This window comes from Pleurodeles waltl, chromosome 9 (genome assembly GCF_031143425.1).
Source record: "Pleurodeles waltl isolate 20211129_DDA chromosome 9, aPleWal1.hap1.20221129, whole genome shotgun sequence".
NCBI classification, from domain to species: domain Eukaryota; kingdom Metazoa; phylum Chordata; class Amphibia; order Caudata; family Salamandridae; genus Pleurodeles; species Pleurodeles waltl.
This window is the reverse complement of record NC_090448.1, coordinates 470,979,878-471,004,651: the sequence shown is the minus strand read 5'-3', so window position 1 is coordinate 471,004,651 and position 24,774 is coordinate 470,979,878. Positions and strand designations below refer to the sequence as shown.

Here is a 24,774-nt window from a genome sequence, read left to right as displayed (position 1 = left end):
CCGCTGTCTCGGCGTCGAGCCGTGTCCACACCGGCATCACGGTGTCGAGGCTTGTCTCCAGCACTTTCTCGGTCCCGAGAAGGCTGCGTGCCGGTGTCTCGACCGGAGTCGGACGATCTCGGCACTGTTTGGGCCTTTTTCGGTGCCGACGGTCGGTCACCGAATTTATGGGTCGAGCCATGGCCTGGTGGCAGTGGCGTCCCCTGGGCCTTGTAAATGTTTCTCTGTGTTGTTTTCGACGTCTTACTCACAGTTTGTGTATCGTCGAATCCTTCGGAGTCTGAGTCTTGGATCGAGAAGGTACCTTCCTCTTCCTGTTCCTCGAACTCCCGTTGGGCTGTCGGTGCGGACGCCATCTGAAGTCTTCTGGCTCGACGGTCTCGGAGTGTTTTTCGGGACCGGAACGCACGACAGGCCTCGCAGGTGTCTTGACTGTGCTCAGGTGACAGGCACAGGTTGCAGACCAAGTGTTGGTCTGTGTAGGGGTATTTATTGTGGCATTTGGGGCAGAAACGAAACGGGGTCCGTTCCATCGGCGTTCTTCAGCACGCGGTCGGGCCGACCAGGCCCCGACGGAGGATCGAAAAAACTACCCCGAAGGGCACCGGAGCTCTTCGATCTTCGATGCGGTGTTGAATGTAAGTACGCCGATCCCGAACGCAACAATACCGACGAAAATCTTCCGAAATTAGCTAATTTTCCGTTCCGAAACTCGGAGCGACAGGAACACGTCCGAACCCGATGGCGGAAAAAAAACAATCGAGGATAGAGTCGACGCCCATGCGCAATGGAGACAAAAGGAGGAGTCACTCGGTCCCGTGACTCGAAAGACTTCTTCGAAGAAAAACAACTTGTAACACTCCGGCCCAACACCAGATGGCGAGCTATTGCAGAACATGCGTATCTACAGCGACAGATGCCATCGAACACATCGTTATCATAACTTGAAAATCCTGGACTCGCAGTTCAAGAGGACAAGCCCAAAACTGAACCATGTCTAGAACATCTCTGATGAAAGGGAGCATTTGAGAGGGACCTAGGTGTGACTTCAGCAGGTTGATAGTGAACCCCATTGAGGGCAGGGGGTCCAGACTGTCCACTGTAGTCTGAAGGTGGAAGGCTACTGCCTGGGGCGAGTCTGCCTTCAACAGCCAGTCATCGGGATAGCGAAAGGTTGGTACCCCTGATGACCGCAGATGACCTGCAACCACCCCCATCACCTTGGTGAACACCTGAGGAGTGCTGGTAAGGCCAAAGAGGAGCATGGCAAACTGAAAGTGCTTGTGGCCCACAGTGAACTGCAGGTAACGTCTTTTGGCAGGCAGGGTTGGAATGTGTAAATATGAGTCCTGCAAGTCCAACGCCACCACCCAGTCTCCCGGGTCTAGGACAGACAGGACGACTTTAGCGAGCTTAAGCAACTTTAATTTCTCCTTTTTGAGGAAGAAACTGGGGGTGGGGCGCACAGGATAGGACAAAGGTCTCCATTGTTTTTGGGCCCTCTAGAGTAGAGGGAAATAGCAACCACAACCTACTTCTGGCGTCTGCATCCTCCCTATGGCTCCTTTGGTCAAGAAAGCCACCACTTCTTAGCAGATTAAGGATAGATGGTCCTCTATCACCCTGTCGCAAGTGAGTGGCATAGGTGGAGGGGTAATCATGAAGAGGAGGGAGTAGCCCCTTCAGACAGTCTGGAGAGCCCAGTGGTCTGTTATTGACCTCCAGTAATGCAGATGATGGTGCATCCTGCCTCCCACAGGTTGCACATGATGGTTGGAGGGCAAATTAAAGAGATTTGAAGGCTGCCGTTGCCAGAGGGATGGGAAGGTAGAGTGGTGAGACCTCTGGCCGCCCGACCCCTGGAGTCTGGGGATACCACAACCTCAGCCACACAGAGTCTGGGCAGCTTTTATACTGTGGTTACTGGGCAGATAAGGTCGTGGCTGGAAGCCCCTTCCTTAGCCTCGAGAGGAATGTAAGGCACCCTGGGGTTGGTGGGAGGTCATGGAAACGCCCAAAGGACTAGCCATAGCCCTGCTATACTTGAAGCACTCCATCCCTGTCTGCCTTGTCTCTGAAGTGAGGGGAGCCATCAAAGCGCATGCTCACGAGTGAGGCTTGGACATCCCCTGAAAAGCAAGTCATTCTCAGCCAGGTGTGGCACTGTAAGGCCACCAATAAAGTAACCCCTCTACCTAGTGAGTCAGTCGTATCCGGCCCACATCTGATCATGAACTTGGCTGCATCTCTTGTGTCTGTCATAGCTTGGGAGAGTATAGCACGGTCCATCGCTGGGACCAAGTGCAGCTCCTGTGCAATGAATCCCGCAGTGCATGGGAGTAACGGCCCAAAAGTCATGCAGTGTTCACAGACAACAGTGCAAGGTAAATGCTAGAAAACATTTTCTTGTCAAAGGTGTTCAGTCTCTTTAATTCCTTATTCTGTAGAGTGGTAGGGAATGCCTCTGGGGTAAGGTGATGTGTGAAGAAATTATGGTCACCTGGGGTGGGGCTATGGTGGCAGGCAATTGTCCTGTTCATTGGAGCCCCTATACCGAGCTTGGACCAGGTCCTAAGTATGACGTCCGTAAGGGCTTCATTAAAATGGAGAGGAGGTTCAAAGGGGGTCACTCCAGGCTGAAGTACCTGTGTCAAGACGTTAGTTTTGACTACCACTGAGAGCAGGCTAAGGTCCAGGACTGCTCCCTCAGTAGCCATGGTGAGAGGAGAGACCATGCCAGTATCTGGAGAGGTGGGCAGTCCATTGGCGTCTGCAAATTCCTCACATCATGTTAGCGTCTAGGGGTTGTTATTCTTTAGGGTCCAGTGGGCCCTTCGCTTTCCTCCCCAAGTCCGAGCCCAGGGCACAAGTCAGCGGGTACACACTATTTTCACAGGGTGGCCACCGTCCACCCTACCACAAAGTTGGGCCCCAGTAAAATATGGTGAATTTGTCCCGGTGTAGTGGGACACTTACAGCACCACCTGCACAGACTTTCAACAGCGACTGCATGTTCTGTAATTTTGTTCATTCTAGCAGCAACGTGCAGGACAGGAGGGGACCTTCTTATTTAAAATTCCTGCTGCCCTAGGACACAGGCCGAAATTAAGGGCCATCAGGCATCCTTTTGTTTGATTAGCCCTGCTGGAAGCTGTCTGGAGCCTCACACCTAACTGCAACGGAAGCAAAACAAATGGCACACAGCTTGTTATCACTGTACATGCACGGCATCATTTTGTAAGAGATATGCATACAATGTAAGGTCTGATGTGTTGGTCTGTGCCAGTAGTCACACAAATTATTTAAATACCACTACTTTGCTTTTTTTCTTTTATAACACTATTTTTCCCAATGCAGGATCCCTGAGCACTTTACATCATACGTAAACATTATACATTAACAATACATGATGTGTGTGAATCAATGCACAGGAGGTGTGTTTCATAATACAGTGAGGGTTACAAGGTGTAGGAGTCACATGTCCTTCGTAGCTCTCTGTGACATATCAGAAGGATTACAAGTTGTGATCTGCAAGTTACAAAGACACATTAACCCTCAATGTGATTTTGATTCAAAACTGGAACTAGGTAAAGCACAGATCTCTCCAGCAAATGTGTCAACCTCCAGAGTTATCTTACCATTATTATTATTCCCTTAGATTTACTGGGCACACAAAGATCTCTGCAGCAGGTGCCTTAGCCCCATAATATATTTTAAAAATGCAGACTTTGCAACCAATTATGCCGAAGTGATTTACTTCCACATTTCTCCTTGATGCCAATTTCTTTTTGGCAGAGTTTTCAAAAGATAAATGTATAAAATGAGGCCCAGATTTTGTTTCGGGGTTACGTAACTTTTTTATTTTTTTTAACTTCACAACCCCAATGCACATTCTCACTTGCTAAATCTCACAATGCACTCAAATGTAGTTGTTATGTAACTGCTAAACATATGTCTGAGGTGTTCAGATCTGATGCCGCTTCCTGTGAGGTCATGGGTTGTGATGCCAAGCGTGGCGTGATGTCATGTGCTATAACTTGGTTAGTCCCCCCGCTACCTTTTTTAGGACGTGTGCCCTGTCCTAGCCCATAAGAATGGGGCTCAGGCTCCAGTCTAGAGGGCAAGGCTTTCGACGCACCTCTGGCTCTGTGCATGAGTCGAGGATGGGAATGGGGACAGTGTCGACTGGAGAGTCGACGCTGGGACCGAGGTGGTATGACCTGCGCCGGTTCAAATCCTTCCATGAATCCAAAGGGGCCAACTGATGCCGGGGGTGAACCCGCCAACGTGAAGCAAGTAGGGGTCCCTCAGGAACATGTGAGGCCCGAAGCCATGCCAGTGAGAGTGGGATGTCCAAATATGAGGTGCATGGCCTCATAATATTTGCGGAGTTCGGCCCAGGAGAAGGCTCAACCTCGGAGCCAGGACTTGAATGATGATGGACAGGTGTAAAGTAGAAGGCCTCTTGGACTTCTTACTTTTTTTCTTTTTCTAGCACTTACCCAAACATTTAGATGATTTTGACTGCAACTAAGATCAATGGCTCTGCGACGGATCCCAGACCCTTCCTCTTGTCCGGGATTGAGTGTTGCTGTGTCGCATGTTGAGCGGCAAGGAGCTTGAGGGATCACTCCGTCAAAGCTTTGGTGTACATGACGCAGCAGTCGATGCAGGTCTTTGCGTCATGGTCAAGCTCCAGGCACCAGAGGTTAACAAGATGTGGCTCTGTCATGGACTTCTGTCTGTGACAGGCACCGCAAGCCATGAAGCCAGCTTTCCTAGTGGACAGCCCTGCCACACGAACAGAAAGATCTCAAAAAACTTTGTTAAATAGTAGAAAAAAAAAAAGAAAAAAAAGGTCAGTCAAAAATGACTAGGGGTAGCTCTTTACGGTTTTGGGCTGACTCGAGCTAAAAGAAAATAAGTTACGTTAACGTACTAGTGTGCCACCTTTATATGCACTGCATATGTCACTTCTGGTGCGGACGATGCCAAACAGAGACGAACGAAGCTACCAACCGGCATGCAGGGGTACTGCTCACGAAAAAATTTGGGATTCAGTCTGACACCTGAGGATACTTTCTGTGGTAAGAAATATGCAGCTTGAAGTGTCTATCAGATATATGATCAGTCGACAACAAGAAAAAAAAATAGTCCTTGCAGCCTCTTACAAACCATATCTTTAAATTAGCAAGCTCAGAGATCATGATTATCAGAAATGGCCTGCTTAAGTGACAAACCAATGACAGTTGAAGAGAGCTAAATACTTCTTATATTTCAAAACAAAATGCTATACCATCTGTGAAAAGGCAGTATGTTTTGCACAGCGTTGTTTTGTGTGGAGAAAGGGAAAGCTACTGACTAGTTTTAACTTGTACTGCTGAGTCCAGTAGGTTGTTCTTCTCTGAATATTTATTTTTGGTGCCTCAACAGTATATCAAATAACTGTGCCTTAGCATTTAATATGAGGCACCTTACTATTGGAGGTGCCCACCTACCAGCCCTGTCCTTCCATTATGCAAAAGCATCTCAAATTTCAACCAACCAGTCATTTTTACATGGGCAGTGATAATAAAGGATGAGTTGTCAGTGATCCTAGTATCATCTACAACTGACTGAATGCAAAGGAGGCAGAAGTAGTGAGAGACAATAGCCATTTGAAAAGAATCGCTTTGGGAGCTAGTCTAGCCAGACACAGATGGGTCTCAGCATATTCCCAGCTCCCATGAACTTCTGTCCAGGAGGCTGTGTTCTCTGTAATCTAACATACCAGCGGCTAAGAACAGTCAGAGCTTCATGCTAACCAATGTTCAGGTAAAGGTTTTATGTCTGGTGTTGGATTAGACTTGCTCTTGGGTAATGTTGAGTTATAGGTTAGCAACTGGATTGTGAAAAAATGAGTCTAAGAAAGACCATTCTGAACAGGGGCAGAGCTTAAATATTCCCTCACATCTAGGAATATGCTATAGCTGTAGTCTATAATTAGCTTTTTATGTTGACCATGGTAAAGTGTGAGAAAGTACAATTTAAGAGGCTGATTTCCTGGTAACTAACTTAAACACTGTTCCAGCTTTGAACATAAGTCAAGCACTGTCATTTACAGTATGCTTAAGAATGATAATTATGAGTGTTTATTTCAATGGCTTTTAATTTTTTTTTTTTTAAACAACTTGAAGATGGAACAACTTAATAGACCTAACGTGTTTTGTCAACTGCTTTTTCCCACATTGGTATGTAGCTTGGTGTGTGCCAGATACTGTAGTAGGCTGTTCAATTACATTTTACGTAATAATCAAAGACAAGTGTGTGTTAATTACCTCTACTGTCTAGAAAAGACTATTACAAAGCACATGTGATTGACTGGCTCTGTACCTTTACTGTCAACCATGCTCTCTTCTCTTTGGCTTTTTGTTACAGGTAAGTGGCTGCATTTGTAAGGCATATACTAAGATGCCATATAAAAAAAAAAAGACATGACTGTCAGTATTACCACACAGCAAACAATACAGTTTTTACCTTAACTATGAAACGATGAGTCAATAATTACTTCACAAAATTAGCTCACAGTGTCATGTTTGACATACCTTATGAATATCATCTTTTTCTTGTTTCAGAGTTTTACAATGCTTTTCAAGACCCTTAAGTTTAGTACTTGAATCCTCATATTGTTGCCTAAGGGAAACTGTGTCTTCAAGCTGTCGTTCTAACCTATTTGAATCTAAAGAGAAAACAAAAACATAGTTAATTTTCTCTACATTTCAGTTTAGTCACAAGCTGGATGAGGAATCTTGACAAACTCAATGGGTCTCTTATTTGTCAAAGTATACAGTCAGGGATGGTTTTTCTTAGTTGATACTGCACATGATTAAAGCATAAAATGATGGTGTATTATGGTTTTCCATAATGCACTGGGGTGATTACCACCAATATAGTGATATTACCACATTAAGAAACTCACAGTCAAATGAAAAACTGTATTTTGGCTACGAGATTAAAATGGAGGAATGCACTGGCCATAACAAAATATAGCTTATCCGTAAGACTGCATTCACTGCTTTTTCCTAGTTGTACATTACATGCAAAAATACTTCGGCCATAACACAACAGGATCAGCCATAAGTTTAAAGCAAGCTAGAATATTAAATCGAAATAATGATTGGAACCCCGAAAAAGGACATTTTAGATGTCATTATTCTTCTACGAATTCACTGTAGGAATTAACAAATCTAGTGTCAGAGTAGTCTAGGACAGTGGTTCTTAAACCTGGGGCCCCGGGACCCCTGCAGGTCAGTGAAACCACCTCAAGGGGTCTGCAACTGCATATAAAATAAAATATCAACAAATTAATACAGTTTATATAATTGCAGAAGTAAATTTTTAAGTTGAAAATTTTAAAGCATTCCATAAATGAACAGGAATTTGACACTGCAGGCTAAATATTAAGTTGGTATCCTTAGATTAATTTGTGGTAGCAGTGCAAGTGCATCCAACAGAATATGGTATGAACAATGGGTGCCCTAAATTTAATTTAGAAACGATCTAACCCTTCAATTAAATAAAAAATTATATTTATTAGTGAATTAAATAAAATACTTAATCATTTACATATTTACTTGACGAATGCTTGTTTCTGTATTTATTGTGTATACTGTTTTGCATTTCAAGTCATAGAACATTATATGCTGGAGTTTCAGGCTTCCGGCAATGACTCAGCAGGGGTCCTTCGATCCAAACGGTGATTCAAAGGGGGTCCCTGGGTACCGGTAATGATTAAGTGGGGGTCCACAGAAGTCAAAGGATTAGGAACCACTGATCTATGATAATTATGAACATAACCTCAAAGGCAAAGAGAAAGTAATTTGGTGTCAATGTCAGAGAAGATGAATCAGTGCAAACACAAGTTTTGAAAGATTTGAAAGCTATGCTTTCCAGAAAAAAGTTATGGATCCCCTAACTGACTTTCTGAGAACACTCTCCAAAAGCTCGAATACTCAAAGCAATAGTGCCCTTTAAACTAACAGTTAAATTAAAATAATATTGAACCTAATAGCCACGTTGAGTTAGAATAATATTAAATAACATAACATCCACGTTTCTAAACAAGGTCCTCTGGAGACATTTGGGATCAGGGGGGCGGGGGGTCAGAGGGGAAATGTTGCGAGGGACCTCAATTCCATTTGTTTCGATGGTGATCGAGATGCCTTGGTGGAAAAAGCACCCAAAAAAACACCATCAAAGTTTTTGCAAGGCATCTCCGTAATCACTTCCAAAAAGTACTGTTCTCTCAGTGACATGTGTGCAGTGTTATTCTACCAAAAGAGTAGTCATGCAGCCCTTTTTATAGTTTGTCCAACTGGATGAAAGCAGTGGTGGCCGCTAATTTTAGCAGGAAGGGCGGATGAGACACATACGCACACATACACATTCACTCACATCCATGCCTTCACACACACGTGCGCACACACTCCCATTCACAATACTCACTCCCAAATATTCGTGCATGCAAGCACCAAACATTTAAACAGCACTTACCTGCTAAAGCTCTGCCTGAGAGACCCCAGGAGGGCTGGGCCTCCTGCCTTCTCTTATTGGCTTGACAGTAGGTCAGCCAATGAGGGAAGGCAGCAGGCTCTACCTCGTCACAGAGTGGAAGGGGCTCAGTGAGAGTTGCTGGCCCACACCATGTGACGAGGTGTCACTCAGTGACACTCTGCCGGGGACACTTCAGGCCTTAAAAGTGAGCATTCAGGTCTAAGACAATCAGTGACACACACCCTCGTCAAGAAGGGGAGGGCCTCGAGGTGCTTTGCCAGGCTGAGGAAGTCACACCCAAAGGAGCTGTAAGATCTTCAGCTCGGCAAAGCTCAGCTCAGGCAGCAAGCATCTGCACATTTAGAGCATGTCTAGCTCATAGCTGCCTGACCTAAACAAGAGGAGTGTCAGGTTGACCTTTGCTCAGCCAAACACTCTTCTTGTTGGGCAAAAGACGAGGGGGCGTGGCCCTCCACTCGTTCGGATAGGCCGCTGCTGGTTGAAGGTCTGAGCATGCACACATTTTGGGAAGAATTTGTGGTTGAAGCGTGGCCAAGAATGAAAATGTCACTTACCCAGTGTACATCTGTTCGTGGCATCAGTCGCTGTAGATTCGCATGTTTTGCATAGCTCGCCATCTGGTGTTGGGCCGGAGTGTTACAAGTTGTTTTTCTTCGAAGAAGTCTTTCGAGTCACGGGACCGAGTGACTCCTCCTTTTGTCTCCATTGCGCATGGGCGTCGACTCCATCTTCGATTGTTTTTCCCCGCAGAGGGTGAGGTAGGAGTTGAATTGTAGTAATAGTGCCCATGCAATGGAGTGACTAAGTATGTACCTATTTAAAGTTGAGATGATACATATACAAATAGTTGAAGGTAACTTCCAAACTGCTACAGGCTCCCGGGGAGGCGGGTGGGCACATGCGAATCTACAGCGACTGACGCCACGAACAGATGTACACTGGGTAAGTGACATTTTCAGTTCGATGGCATCTGTCGCTGTAGATACGCATGTTTTGCATAGACTAGTAAGCAGTTATCTCCCCAAAAGCGGTGGCTCAGCCTGTAGGAGTGGAAGTAGTTTGAAATAATGTTCTTAATACGGCTTGACCTACTGTGGCTTGTTGTGCGGATAACACGTCTACACAGTAGTGCTTGGTGAATGTGTGAGGTGTAGACCATGTGGCTGCCTTACATATTTCTTGCATTGGGATGTTTCCTAGGAAGGCCATGGTAGCACCTTTCTTTCTGGTTGAGTGTGCCCTTGGTGTAATGGGCAGCTGTCGTTTAGCTTTAAGGTAGCAGATTTGGATGCATTTAACCATCCATCTGGCTATACCTTGTTTTGATATTGGGTTTCCTGCATGAGGTTTTTGAAATGCAATAAATAGTTGTTTAGTCTTTCTGATGTTCTTTGTTCTGTCAATGTAATACATTAATGCTCTCTTGACATCTAATGTATGTAGTGCCCTTTCAGCTACGGTATCTGGCTGTGGAAAGAACACTGGAAGTTCCACTGTTTGATTTAGATGGAACGGTGAAATAACCTTTGGCAAAAATTTAGGATTAGTCCTTAGGACGACCTTATTCTTGTGTAGTTGTATAAAAGGTTCATGTATTGTAAACGCCTGAATCTCGCTTACTCTTCTTAGGGAAGTAATGGCGATGAGAAATGCAACCTTCCAGGTTAGGAACTGTATTTCGCAGGAGTGCATGGGTTCAAAAGGTGGACCCATAAGTCTAGTTAGGACAACATTTAGGTTCCATGAAGGAACAGGTGGTGTTCTTGGTGGTATAATTCTCCTAAGGCCCTCCATGAATGCTTTAATGACTGGTATCTTATATAGGGAAGTTGAATAGGTAGTCTGCAGGTATGCAGATATTGCTGCAAGGTGTATTTTAATGGAAGAGAAAGCCAGGTTAGATTTTTGTAAGTGAAGCAAGTAACCCACTACATGTTCTGGAGTTGTGTGTAATGGTTGTATTTGATTAATATGGCAGTAGCAAACAAACCTCTTCCATTTACTTGCATAGCAGTGCCTGGTGGATGGCCTTCTGGCTTGCTTTATGACTTCCATACATTCTTGGGTAAGTTGTAAGTGCCCGAATTCTAGGATTTCAGGAGCCAGATTGCTAGATTCAGCGATGCTGGATCTGGGTGTCTGATCTTTTGGTTGTGTTGTGTCAACAGATCTGGCCTGTTGGGCAATTTGATGCAGGGTACTACTGATAGGACTAGCAGCGTTGTGTACCAGGGTTGCCTTGCCCAAGTTGGTGCTATTAATATGAGTTTGAGTTTGTTTTGACTGAGTTTGTTTACCAGGTAAGGAAGGAGAGGGAGAGGAGGAAAAGCGTAAGCAAATATCCCTGACCAGTTCATCCATAGGGCATTGCCTTGGGACTGTTTGTGTGGGTATCTGGATGCGAAGTTTTGGCATTTTGCGTTCTCCTTCGTCGCAAACAAGTCTATCTGAGGTGTTCCCCAGAGTTTGAAATAGGTGTTCAGAATTTGGGGGTGAATTTCCCATTCGTGGACCTGTTGGTGATCTCGAGAGAGATTGTCTGCGAGTCGATTTTGGATCCCTGGTATAAATTGTGCTTTTAGGCAAATTTGGTTGTGAATTGCCCAACGCCAAATTTTTTGTGCTAGCAGGCTTAACTGCGTGGAGTGCGTCCCCCCTTGCTTGTTTAGATAATACATTGTTGTCATGTTGTCTGTCTTGACGAGAATGTATTTGTGAACTATTATTGGTTGGAAAGCTTTTAGTGCTTGAAAAACTGCTAGAAGTTCTAGGTGATTTATATGCAGTTTTGTTTGATGTACGTTCCATTGTCCTTGTATGCTGTGTTGATCGAGGTGTGCTCCCCACCCTGTCATGGAAGCATCTGTTGTTATTACGTATTGTGGCACTGGGTCTTGGAAAGGCCGCCCTTTGTTTAAATTTATGTTGTTCCACCACAGAAGCGAGAGGTAAGTTTGGCGGTCTATTAACACCAGATCTAGAAGATGACCCTGTGCTTGAGACCACTGTGATGCTAGGCACTGTTGTAAGGGCCTCATGTGCAGTCTTGCGTTTGGGACAATGGCTATGCATGAAGACATCATGCCTAGGAGTTGTAATACCATCTTTGCTTGTATCTTTTGTGTTGGATACATGCGTTGTATGATGGTGTTGAAATTTTGAATTCTTTGGGGACTTGGAGTGGCTACTCCTTTTGTTGTGTCTATTATGGCTCCTAGGTATTGTTGTACCTTGCACGGCAGAATGTTGGATTTTGTGAAGTTGACGGTGAACCCTAGTTTGAAGAGGGTTTGTATGATCTGATTTGTGTGATTTGAGCACTCTATTAACGAATGGGCCTTGATTAGCCAGTCGTCTAGATATGGGAACACATGTATTTGCTGCCTTCTGATGTGTGCAGCGACTACCGCTAGACATTTGGTAAAGACTCTTGGTGCGGTTGTTAATCCAAAAGGCAGTACCTTGAATTGGTAATGTATTCCTTTGAATACAAACCTTAGGTATTTCCTGTGCGATGGGTGTATTGGTATATGGAAATACGCGTCCTTGAGGTCTAAAGTGGACATGTAGTCGAGTAGTTTTAGCAATGGTAATACTTCTTGTAGTGTGACCATGTGAAAATGGTCTGATTTGATGAATGTGTTCACTATTCTGAGGTCTAGGATTGGTCTCAGCGTTTTGTCCTTCTTTGGTATCAGAAAGTACAGTGAGTAAACTCCTGTGTTTATTTGTGTGTTTGGCACTAATTCGATTGCATTCTTTTGCAATAGTGCCTGCACTTCTATCTCCAGGAGATTGGAATGATGTTTTGTAAAATTTTGTGCTTTTGGTGGTATGTTTGGAGGGAATTGTAGAAATTCTATGCAATAACCATGTTGGATAATTGCTAGAACCCAAGTGTCTGTAGTGATTTCCTCCCATGCTTTGTAATAATGACTTATTCTTCCCCCCACTGGTGTTGTGTGGAGGGGATGAGTGACATGTGAGTCACTGCTTAGTAGTAGGTGTTTTGGGGCTTTGAAATTTTCCTCTATTCCTAGGGAATTGCCCTCCTCTATATTGTCCCCGAAAACCTCCTCTGTACTGTCCCTGGTAACTGGACGGTGTTGCCTGTGAGGTGCTGGCTTGTGTGCTCTGACCCCGAAACCCCCCTCTAAAGGGTGTTTTACGGAATGTGCTGTAATTCCCTCTGCTCTGCGGGGAGTAGAGTGCGCCCATGGCTTTAGCAGTGTCCGTTTCTTTTTTGAGTTTCTCAATCGCTGTGTCCACTTCTGGACCGAACAGTTCTTTTTCGTTAAAAGGCATATTGAGAACTGCTTGCTGAATCTCTGGTTTAAATCCAGACGTTCGGAGCCATGCATGCCTTCTGATAGTTACAGATGTATTAATTGTCCGTGCAGCTGTATCTGCAGCGTCCACGGAGGAGCGGATTTGGTTGTTGGAAATGGTCTGTCCCTCCTCAACCACTTGTTTTGCCCTATTTTGTAGGTCCTTGGGCAGATGGTCAATGAGATGTTGCATCTCATCCCAATGGGCTCTGCCATAGCGCGCAAGTAGTGCCTGGGAGTTAGCGATGCGCCACTGGTTTGCAGCTTGTGCTGCGACTCTCTTACCAGCTGCATCGAACTTACGGCTTTCTTTATCTGGGGGTGGTGCATCTCCAGATGTGTGGGAGTTGGCCCTTTTCCTAGCTGCTCCTACAACGACAGAGTCTGGTGGCAGCTGTGTAGTGATGAAAGCCGGGTCTGTAGGAGGCGCCTTATACTTTTTTTCCACTCTTGGTGTGATTGCCCTACTTTTGACCGGCTCCTTAAAGATTTCTTTTGCGTGCCGGAGCATACCAGGGAGCATAGGCAGGCTTTGGTAGGAGCTGTGGGTGGAGGAGAGTGTTGAATAAAAAGTCATCCTCGACCTGTTCTGAGTGGAGGCTTACATTGTGAAATTGTGCTGCTCTAGCCACCACTTGAGAATATGCAGTGCTGTCCTCTGGTGGAGATGGCTTCGTAGGGTATGCCTCCGGACTGTTATCTGACACTGGGGCGTCGTATAAGTCCCATGCGTCTTGATCTTGGTCACCCTGGCTCATGGTGGTGTGAGCTGGGGAATGTGATGGAGTTTGTGCTGGTGAGACGTTAATCACAGGTGGAGGAGAGGGTGGTGGGGTAACTTTTTTCACCACTTTTGTTTGTGGTGTTTGTTCAGTTTGGAACTCCAATCTTCTCTTTCTTCTAATAGGGGGAAGGGTGCTTATTTTTCCTGTCCCCTGCTGTATGAAAATACGCTTTTGCGTATGGTCTACATCAGTTGAGTGTAGCTCTTCCTCAAACCTATGCTTTTGCATTTGGGAGGTTAGCGAGTGCTCTTCTGTATAAGAGCCTGAAACTGGGTCGGTTGCAGTTTGTTTTGGCACCGAAACCCTGTCTGCATCTTTTTTCGGCTCCGAGGTGACTTTTTTCTTTTTCGGGGCCGAAACCTCTCGGCGTCGATCTTCTTCGGTGCCGCTGTCTCGGCGTTGAGCCGTGTCTACACCGGTATCTCAGTGTCGATGCTTGTCTCCAGCACTTTCTCGGTCCCGAGAAGGCTGCGTGCCGGTGTCTCGACCGGAGTCGGACGATCTCGGCACTGTTTGGGCCTTTTTCGGTGCCGACGGTCGGTCACCGAATTTATGGGTCGAGCCAGGGCCTGGTGGCAGTGGCGTCCCCTGGGCCTTGTAAATCTTCTTCTGAGTGGTCTTCGACGTCTTACTCACGGTTTGTGTATAGTCGAATCCTTCGGAGTCCGATTCTTGGATCGAAAAGGTTCCCTCCTCTTCTTGTTCCTCGAACTCCAGGTGGGCTGTCGGCGCGGACGCCATCTGAAGTCTTCTGGCTCGACGGTCTCGGAGTGTTTTTCGGGACCGGAACGCACGACAGGCCTCGCAGGTGTCTTCACTGTGCTCAGGTGACAGGCACAGGTTGCAGACCAAGTGTTGGTCTGTATAGGGGTATTTATTGTGGCATTTGGGACAGAAACGGAACGGGGTCCGTTCCATCGGCGTTCTTCTGCACGCGGTCGGGCCGACCAGGCCCCGACGGGGGATCGAAAAAATTACCCCGAAGGGCACCGGAGCTCTTCGATCTTAGACGCGGTGTTGAATCTAACTACGCCGATCCCGAACGCAACAATACCGACGAAAATCTTCCGAAATTAGCTATCTTTCCGTTCCGAAACTCGGAGCGACAGGAACACGTCCGAACCCGATGGCGGAAAAAAAACAATCGAAGATGGAGTCGACGCCCATGCGCAATGGAGACAAAAGGAGGAGTCACTCGGTCCCGTGACTCGAAAGACTTCTTCAAAGAAAAACAACTTGTAACACTCCGGCCCAACACCAGATGGCGAGCTATGCAAAACATGCGTATCTACAGCGACAGATGCCATCGAACTTAAAGTTTTTAATGTTGTGCATGCAAATACTAAGAGTACCCAAAGTAATGAATAGGGGTTACCTTGACGGGCAAAATAGGAGTTGCTTGAAATTGATTTTTGTGTTTTTAAGCCTGGATTAGATTGGATGGTAGAAGCAATGGAACAATTAATGTGATTAGGTATGTTCCATTCTTCCTGTAATCACCTGAGCACAGCCAATCTGAGCCGATTAAGGAAGAAAGTTTACCCTTTGATTTGCACATGTGAAGCTCTAAAAACCAAGTCGGTAAATGGATTATTCTAAAGTCAAACATATTAGGATGTAGACTTGTGCCAGGTAGTGATGAGGGAAACCTGATATCAGCAGCTTATCAGGGACTTGTTGAGAAGCTGGAAACAGTGTGAGGAACAGTATGGTGTCTAAGGAACCTGGGCAGGATGGCAGCACCCCTCATCACTGATCGTTTGTCAGTGATCAGGGATAGTTTATGTGTAGATATCACTGTAGAGTTCACATAAAAAGATAAATGTAACCATGAGGTTAAGGTGGAGGGCATAGCCATTTTTACAGCTCTTCTATATTATTAGCTCATAACAAATTATCCGAAAACGTAGCAGGTATCCTCCAATGAATTAAGGTTTATGCAGAACTATCAAGAGGGATATGCGGTCCCAGTGGGACTAATGATTTAGGAGACAACTAGAAGAACTATGACACCTTTCTCTGCTGCAATAATATAGCAAAATTTTGCCTAGAAATTATGCTTTGAGATACATACTGTAGGAAGTTGGCTCTGTATGTGCTATTTCAAAGTAAGGAATAGCATGCACAGAGTCCAAGGGTTCCCCTTAGAGGTAAAATAGTGGTAAAAATAGATAATACTAATGCTCTATTTTGTGGTAGTGTGGTCGAGCAGTAGGCTTATCCAAGGAGTAGTGTTAAGCATTTGTTGTACATACACATAGACAATAAATGAGGTACACACACTCAGAGACAAATCCAGCCAATAGGTTTTGTATAGAAAAATATCTTTTCTTAGTTTATTTTAAGAACCACAGGTTCAAATTCTACATGTAATATCTCATTTGAAAGGTATTGCAGGTAAGTACTTTAGGAACTTTAAATCATAAAAATTGCATGTATACTTTTCAAGTTATTGACAAATAGCTGTTTTAAAAGTGGACACTTAGTGCAATTTTCACAGTTCCTGGGGGAGGTAAGTTTTTGTTAGGTTAACCAGGTAAGTAAGACACTTACAGGGCTTAGTTCTTGGTCCAAGGTAGCCCACCGTTGGGGGTTCAGAGCAACCCCAAAGTCACCACACCAGCAGCTCAGGGCCGGTCAGGTGCAGAGTTCAAAGTGGTGCCCAAAACGCATAGGCTAGAATGGAGAGAAGGGGGTGCCCCGGTTCCGGTCTGCTTGCAGGTAAGTACCCGCGTCTTCGGAGGGCAGACCAGGGGGGTTTTGTAGGACACCGGGGGGGACACAAGTCCACACAGAAATTTCACCCTCAGCGGCGCGGGGGCGGCCGGGTGCAGTGTAGAAACAAGCGTCGGGTTCGCAATGTTAGTCTATGAGAGATCTCGGGATCTCTTCAGCGCTGCAGGCAGGCAAGGGGGGGATTCCTCGGGGAAACCTCCACTTGGGCAAGGGAGAGGGACTCCTGGGGGTCACTTCTCCAGTGAAAGTCCGGTCCTTCAGGTCCTGGGGGCTGCGGGTGCAGGGTCTCTCCCAGGCGTCGGGACTTTAGATTCAAAGAGTCGCGGTCAGGGGAAGCCTCGGGATTCCCTCTGCAGGCGGCGCTGTGGGGGCTCAGGGGGGACAGGTCTTGGTACTCACAGTCTTAGAGTAGTCCTGGGGTCCCTCCTGAGGTGTTGGATCGCCACCAGCCGAGTCGGGGTCGCCGGGTGCAGTGTTGCAAGTCTCACGCTTCTTGCGGGGAGCTTGCAGGGATCTTTAAAGCTGCTGGAAACAAAGTTGCAGCTTTTCTTGGAGCAGGTCCGCTGTCCTCGGGAGTTTCTTGTCTTTTCGAAGCAGGGGCAGTCCTCAGAGGATGTCGAGGTCGCTGGTCCCTTCGGAAGGCGTCGCTGGAGCAGGATCTTTGGAAGGCAGGAGACAGGCCGGTGAGTTTCTGGAGCCAAGGCAGTTGTCGTCTTCTGGTCTTCCTCTGCAGGGGTTTTTCAGCTAGGCAGTCCTTCTTCTTGTAGTTGCAGGAATCTAAATTCTTAGGTTCAGGGGAGCCCTTAAATACTAAATTTAAGGGCGTGTTTAGGTCTGGGGGGTTAGTAGCCAATGGCTACTAGCCCTGAGGGTGGGTACACCCTCTTTGTGCCTCCTCCCAAGGGGAGGGGGTCACAATCCTAACCCTATTGGGGGAATCCTCCATCTGCAAGATGGAGGATTTCTAAAAGTTAGAGTCACCTCAGCTCAGGACACCTTAGGGGCTGTCCTGACTGGCCAGTGACTCCTCCTTGTTTTTCTCATTATTTTCTCCGGCCTTGCCGCCAAAAGTGGGGCCTGGCCGGAGGGGGCGGGCAACTCCACTAGCTGGAGTGTCCTGCTGGGTCGGCACAAAGGAGGTGAGCCTTTGAGGCTCACCGCCAGGTGTGACAATTCCTGCCTGGGGGAGGTGTTAGCATCTCCACCCAGTGCAGGCTTTGTTACTGGCCTCAGAGTGACAAGGGCACTCTCCCCATGGGGCCAGCAACATGTCTCGGTTTGTGGCAGGCTGCTAAAACTAGTCAGCCTACACAGATAGTCGGTTAAGTTTCAGGGGGCACCTCTAAGGTGCCCTCTGTGGTGTATTTTACAATAAAATGTACACTGGCATCAGTGTGCATTTATTGTGCTGAGAAGTTTGATACCAAACTTCCCAGTTTTCAGTGTAGCCATTATGGTGCTGTGGAGTTCGTGTTTGACAGACTCCCAGACCATATACTCTTATGGCTACCCTGCACTTACAATGTCTAAGGTTTTGCTTAGACACTGTAGGGGTACCATGCTCATGCACTGGTACCCTCACCTATGGTATAGTGCACCCTGCCTTAGGGCTGTAAGGCCTGCTAGAGGGGTGTCTTACCTATACTGCATAGGCAGTGAGAGGCTGGCATGGCACCCTGAGGGGAGTGCCATGTCGACTTACTCGTTTTGTCCTCACTAGCACACACAAGCTGGCAAGCAGTGTGTCTGTGCTGAGTGAGAGGTCTCCAGGGTGGCATAAGACATGCTGCAGCCCTTAGAGACCTTCCTTGGCATCAGGGCCCTTGGTACTAGAAGTACCAGTTACAAGGGACTTATCTGGATGCCAGGGTCTGCCAATTGTGGATACAAAAGTACAGGTTAGGGAAAGAACACTGGTGCTGGGGCCTGGTTAGCAGGCCTCAGCACACTTTCAATTGTAAACATAGCATCAGCAAAGGCAAAAAGTCAGGGGGCAACCATGCCAAGGAGGCATTTCCTTACACAACCCCCCCCCAAACGAAAGAGGATGAGACTAACCTTTCCCAAGAGAGTCTTCATTTTCTAAGTGGAAGAACCTGGAAAGGCCATCTGCATTGGCATGGGCAGTCCCAGGTCTGTGTTCCACTATAAAGTCCATTCCCTGTAGGGAGATGGACCACCTCAACAGTTTAGGGTTTTCACCTTTCATTTGCATCAGCCATTTGAGAGGTCTGTGGTCAGTTTGAACTAGGAAGTGAGTCCCAAAGAGGTATGGTCTCAGCTTCTTCAGGGACCAAACCACAGCAAAGGCCTCCCTCTCAATGGCACTCCAACGCTGCTCCCTGGGGAGTAACCTCCTGCTAATGAAAGCAACAGGCTGGTCAAGGCCATCATCATTTGTTTGGGACAAAACTGCCCCTATCCCATGTTCAGAGGCATCAGTCTGCACAATGAACTGCTTAGAATAATCTGGAGCTTTGAGAACTGGTGCTGAGCACATTGCCTGTTTCAGGGTGTCAAAGGCCTGTTGGCATTCCACAGTCCAGTTTACTTTCTTGGGCATTTTCTTGGAGGTGAGTTCAGTGAGGGCTGTCACAATGGATCCATATCCCTTCACAAACCTCCTGTAATACCCAGTCAAGCCAAGGAATGCCCTGACTTGAGTCTGGGTTTTTGGAGCTACCCAGTCCAGAATAGTCTGGATCTTGGGTTGGAGTGGCTGAACTTGGCCTCCACCTACAAGGTGTCCCAAGTAAACCACAGTTCCCTGCCCTATCTGGCATTTGGATGCCTTGATAGAGAGGCCTGCAGATTGCAGAGCCTTCAAAACCTTCCTCAGGTGGACCAGGTGATCCTGCCAGGTGGAGCTAAAGACAGCAATATCATCAAGATAAGCTGTGCTAAAGGACTCCAAGCCAGCAAGGACTTGATTCACCAACCTTTGGAAGGTGGCAGGGGCATTCTTTAAACCAAAGGGCATAACAGTAAACTGATAATGCCCATCAGGTGTGGAGAATGCTGTCTTTTCTTTTGCTCCAGGTGCCATTTTTATTTGCCAGTACCCTGCTGTCAAGTCAAAGGTACTTAGAAATTTGGCAGCACCAAATTTATCAATGAGCTCATCAGCTCTTGGAATTGGATGGGCATCTGTCTTGGTGACAGAATTGAGCCCTCTGTAGTCCACACAAAACCTCATCTCTTTCTTTCCATCTGTGGTGTGAGGTTTGGGGACTAAGACCACTGGGCTAGCCCAGGGGCTGTCAGAGCGCTCAATTACTCCCAATTCCAGCATCTTGTGGACTTCCACCTTGATGCTTTCCTTAACATGGTCAGACTGTCTGAAGATTTTGTTCTTGACAGGCATGCTGTCTCCTGTGTCCACATCATGGGTACACAGGTGTGTCTGACCAGGGGTTAGGGAGAAAAGCTCAGGAAACTGTTGTAGGACTCTCCTACAATCAGCCTGCTGTTGGCCAGAGAGGGTGTCTGAGTAGATCACTCCATCTACTGTGCCATCTTTTGGGTCTGATGACAGAAGATCAGGGAGAGGTTCACTCTCTGCCTCCTGATCCTCATCTGTTACCATTAACAGATTCACATCAGCCCTGTCATGGAAGAGCTTAAGGCGGTTCACATGGATCACCCTCTTGGGGCTCCTGCTTGTGCCCAGGTCCACCAGGTAGGTGACCTGACTCTTCCTCTCTAGCACTGGGTAAGGGCCACTCCATTTGTCCTGGAGTGCCCTGGGAGCCACAGGCTCCAGAACCCAGACTTTCTGCCCTGGTTGGAACTCAACCAGTGCAGCCTTTTGGTCATACCAAAACTTCTGGAGTTGTTGGCTGGCCTCAAGGTTTTTGGTTGCCTTTTCCATGTACTCTGCCATTCTAGAGCGAAGGCCAAGTACATAGTCCACTATGTCCTGTTTAGGCTCATGGAGAGGTCTCTCCCAGCCTTCTTTAACAAGGGCAAGTGGTCCCCTTACAGGATGACCAAACAGAAGTTCAAAGGGTGAGAATCCTACTCCCTTCTGTGGTACCTCTCTGTAAGCGAAAAGCAGACATGGCAGGAGGACATCCCATCTCCTTTTGAGTTTTTCTGGGAGCCCCATGATCATGCCTTTTAATGTCTTGTTGAATCTCTCAACTAAGCCATTAGTTTGTGGATGGTAGGGTGTAGTGAATTTATAAGTCACTCCACACTCATTCCACATATGTTTCAGGTATGCTGACATGAAGTTGGTACCTCTGTCAGACACCACCTCCTTAGGGAAACCCACTCTGGTAAAGATACCAATGAGGGCCTTGGCTACTGCAGGGGCAGTAGTTGACCTAAGGGGAATAGCTTCAGGATACCTGGTAGCATGATCCACTACTACCAGGATGTACATATTTCCTGAGGCTGTGGGAGGTTCTAGTGGACCAACTATGTCCACACCCACTCTTTCAAAGGGCACCCCCACCACAGGAAGTGGAATGAGGGGGGCCTTTGGATGCCCACCTGTCTTACCACTGGCTTGACAGGTGGGGCAGGAGAGGCAAAACTCCTTAACCATGTTGGACATATTGGGCCAGTAGAAGTGGTTGACTAACCTCTCCCACGTCTTGGTTTGTCCCAAATGTCCAGCAAGGGGAATGTCATGGGCCAATGTTAGGATGAACTCTCTGAACAGCTGAGGCACTACCACTCTCCTAGTGGCACCAGGTTTGGGGTCTCTGGCCTCAGTGTACAGGAGCCCATCTTCCCAATAGACCCTATGTGTTCCATTTTTCTTGCCTTTGGACTCTTCAGCAGCTTGCTGCCTAAGGCCTTCAAGAGAGGGACAGGTTTCTTGTCCCTTACACAGCTCTTCCCTTGAGGGTCCCCCTGGGCCCAAGAGCTCAACCTGATAAGGTTCAAGCTCCAAAGGCTCAGTTCCCTCAGAGGGCAGAACTTCTTCCTGAGAAGAGAGGTTCCCTTTCTTTTGCTGTGTTGCAGTTGGTTTCCCAACTGACTTTACTTTTCTCTTGGTAGGCTGGGCCATTCTTCCAGACTCCAGCTCTACTTGTTCACCCTGTGCCTTGCATTGTGCTCTGGTTTTCACACACACCAGTTCAGGGATACCCAGCATTGCTGCATGGGTTTTTAGTTCTACCTCAGCCCATGCTGAGGACTCCAGGTCATTTCCAAGCAGACAGTCCACTGGGATATTTGAGGAGACCACCACCTGTTTCAGGCCATTGACCCCTCCCCATTCTAAAGTAACCATTGCCATGGGATGTACTTTTCTCTGATTGTCAGCGTTGGTGACTGTGTAAGTTTTTCCAGTCAGGTATTGGCCAGGGGAAACCAGTTTCTCTGTCACCATGGTGACACTGGCACCTGTATCCCTCAGGCCCTCTATTCTAGTCCCATTAATTAAGAGTTGCTGTCTGTATTTTTGCATGTTAGGCGGCCAGACAGCTAGTGTGGCTAAATCCACCCCACCCTCAGAAACTAGAGTAGCTTCAGTGTGGACCCTGATTTGCTCTGGGCACACTGTTGATCCCACTTGGAGACTAGCCATACCAGTGTTACCTGGATGGGAGTTTGGAGTGGAACCTTTCTTGGGACAGGCCTTGTCTCCAGTTTGGTGTCCATGCTGTTTACAGCTATGACACCAGGCCTTTTTGGGATCAAAGTTTTTACCCTTGTACCCATTGTTTTGTGAAGAGGCTCTGGGCCCACCCTCCTGTGCAGGTTTTTGGGGGCCTGTAGAAGACTCTTTACTATTTTTAGTTTTGGTTGTCTCATCACCCTTCTGCTGGGGAGTCTTTGTGACCCCTTTCTTTTGGTCACCCCCTGTTGAAGTCTTGGACACCCTAGTCTTGACCCAATGGTCCGCCTTCTTTCCCAATTCTTGGGGAGAAATTGGTCCTAGGTCTACCAGATGCTGATGCAGTTTATCATTGAAACAATTACTTAACAGGTGTTCTTTCACAAATAAATTGTACAGCCCATCATAATTACTTACACCACTGCCTTGAATCCAACCATCTAGTGTTTTCACTGAGTAGTCAACAAAGTCAACCCAGGTCTGGCTCGAGGATTTTTGAGCCCCCCTGAACCTAATCCTGTACTCCTCAGTGGAGAATCCAAAGCCCTCAATCAGGGTACCCTTCATGAGGTCATAAGATTCTGCATCTTGTCCAGAGAGTGTGAGGAGTCTATCCCTACACTTTCCTGTGAACATTTCCCAAAGGAGAGCACCCCAGTGAGATCTGTTCACTTTTCTGGTTACACAAGCCCTCTCAAAAGCTGTGAACCATTTGGTGATGTCATCACCATCTTCATATTTAGTTACAATCCCTTTAGGGATTTTCAACATGTCAGGAGAATCTCTGACCCTATTTATGTTGCTGCCACCATTGATGGGTCCTAGGCCCATCTCTTGTCTTTCCCTCTCTATGGCTAGGATCTGTCTTTCCAAAGCCAATCTTTTGGCCATCCTGGCTAACTGGATGTCCTCTTCACTGGGGCTATCCTCAGTGATTTCAGAGGTGTTGGTCTCTCCTGTGAGGGAACCAGCATCTCTGACTATTATTTTTGGAGTCAGGGTTTGAGGGACCCTGTTCTCCCTAGATAGGACTGGTAGGGGGGAATTGTCCTCCAAGTCACTATCCTCTTCCTCTGAGTTGCCACCCTCAGAGGGGTTGGCCTTTTCAAACTCTGCCAAAAGCTCCTGGAGCTGTATTTTGGTAGGTTTGGGGCCCATTGTTATCTTCTTTATTTTACAGAGTGACCTTAGCTCCCTCATCTTAAGATGGAGGTAAGGTGTGGTGTCGAGTTCCACCACAGTCACATCTGTGCTAGACATTTTGCTTCTAAAAGTTGGAATACTTTTTAAGAATCTACAACTGGTTCTAGAATCTAATTCAAACTTTTACAAACTTTTAAACTCTAAAAGAAATGCTAAACAGGATCTAACACAAGGCCCTAGCAGGTCTTTTAAGAATTTAGAAAACTTTTCAAATTGCAAAAATCAATTTCTAATGACAATTTTGGAATTTGTCGTGTGATCAGGTATTGGCTGAGTAGTCCAGCAAATGCAAAGTCTTGTACCCCACCGCTGATCCACCAATGTAGGAAGTTGGCTCTGTATGTGCTATTTCAAAGTAAGGAATAGCATGCACAGAGTCCAAGGGTTCCCCTTAGAGGTAAAATAGTGGTAAAAATAGATAATACTAATGCTCTATTTTGTGGTAGTGTGGTCGAGCAGTAGGCTTATCCAAGGAGTAGTGTTAAGCATTTGTTGTACATACACATAGACAATAAATGAGGTACACACACTCAGAGACAAATCCAGCCAATAGGTTTTGTATAGAAAAATATCTTTTCTTAGTTTATTTTAAGAACCACAGGTTCAAATTCTACATGTAATATCTCATTTGAAAGGTATTGCAGGTAAGTACTTTAGGAACTTTAAATCATAAAAATTGCATGTATACTTTTCAAGTTATTGACAAATAGCTGTTTTAAAAGTGGACACTTAGTGCAATTTTCACAGTTCCTGGGGGAGGTAAGTTTTTGTTAGGTTAACCAGGTAAGTAAGACACTTACAGGGCTTAGTTCTTGGTCCAAGGTAGCCCACCGTTGGGGGTTCAGAGCAACCCCAAAGTCACCACACCAGCAGCTCAGGGCCGGTCAGGTGCAGAGTTCAAAGTGGTGCCCAAAACGCATAGGCTAGAATGGAGAGAAGGGGGTGCCCCGGTTCCGGTCTGCTTGCAGGTAAGTACCCGCGTCTTCGGAGGGCAGACCAGGGGGGTTTTGTAGGACACCGGGGGGGACACAAGTCCACACAGAAATTTCACCCTCAGCGGCGCGGGGGCGGCCGGGTGCAGTGTAGAAACAAGCGTCGGGTTCGCAATGTTAGTCTATGAGAGATCTCGGGATCTCTTCAACGCTGCAGGCAGGCAAGGGGGGGATTCCTCGGGGAAACCTCCACTTGGGCAAGGGAGAGGGACTCCTGGGGGTCACTTCTCCAGTGAAAGTCCGGTCCTTCAGGTCCTGGGGGCTGCGGGTGCAGGGTCTCTCCCAGGCGTCGGGACTTTAGATTCAAAGAGTCGCGGTCAGGGGAAGCCTCGGGATTCCCTCTGCAGGCGGCGCTGTGGGGGCTCAGGGGGGACAGGTCTTGGTACTCACAGTCTTAGAGTAGTCCTGGGGTCCCTCCTGAGGTGTTGGATCGCCACCAGCCGAGTCGGGGTCGCCGGGTGCAGTGTTGCAAGTCTCACGCTTCTTGCGGGGAGCTTGCAGGGATCTTTAAAGCTGCTGGAAACAAAGTTGCAGCTTTTCTTGGAGCAGGTCCGCTGTCCTCGGGAGTTTCTTGTCTTTTCGAAGCAGGGGCAGTCCTCAGAGGA

The 24,774-nt window shown here is 46.9% G+C and overlaps 1 protein-coding gene across 1 annotated transcript in view; it reads right to left on the bottom strand.

The window, feature by feature from the left end:
• The window catches only part of CDC42BPB (CDC42 binding protein kinase beta), a 903,752-nt gene that overhangs the window by 540,648 nt on the left and 338,330 nt on the right, over positions 1-24,774 (bottom strand). The window contains exon 12 of the mRNA XM_069207298.1: positions 6,585-6,718. Coding sequence (XP_069063399.1) covers positions 6,585-6,718 — 134 coding nt within the window. The remainder of the gene's footprint in view (positions 1-6,584; positions 6,719-24,774) is intronic.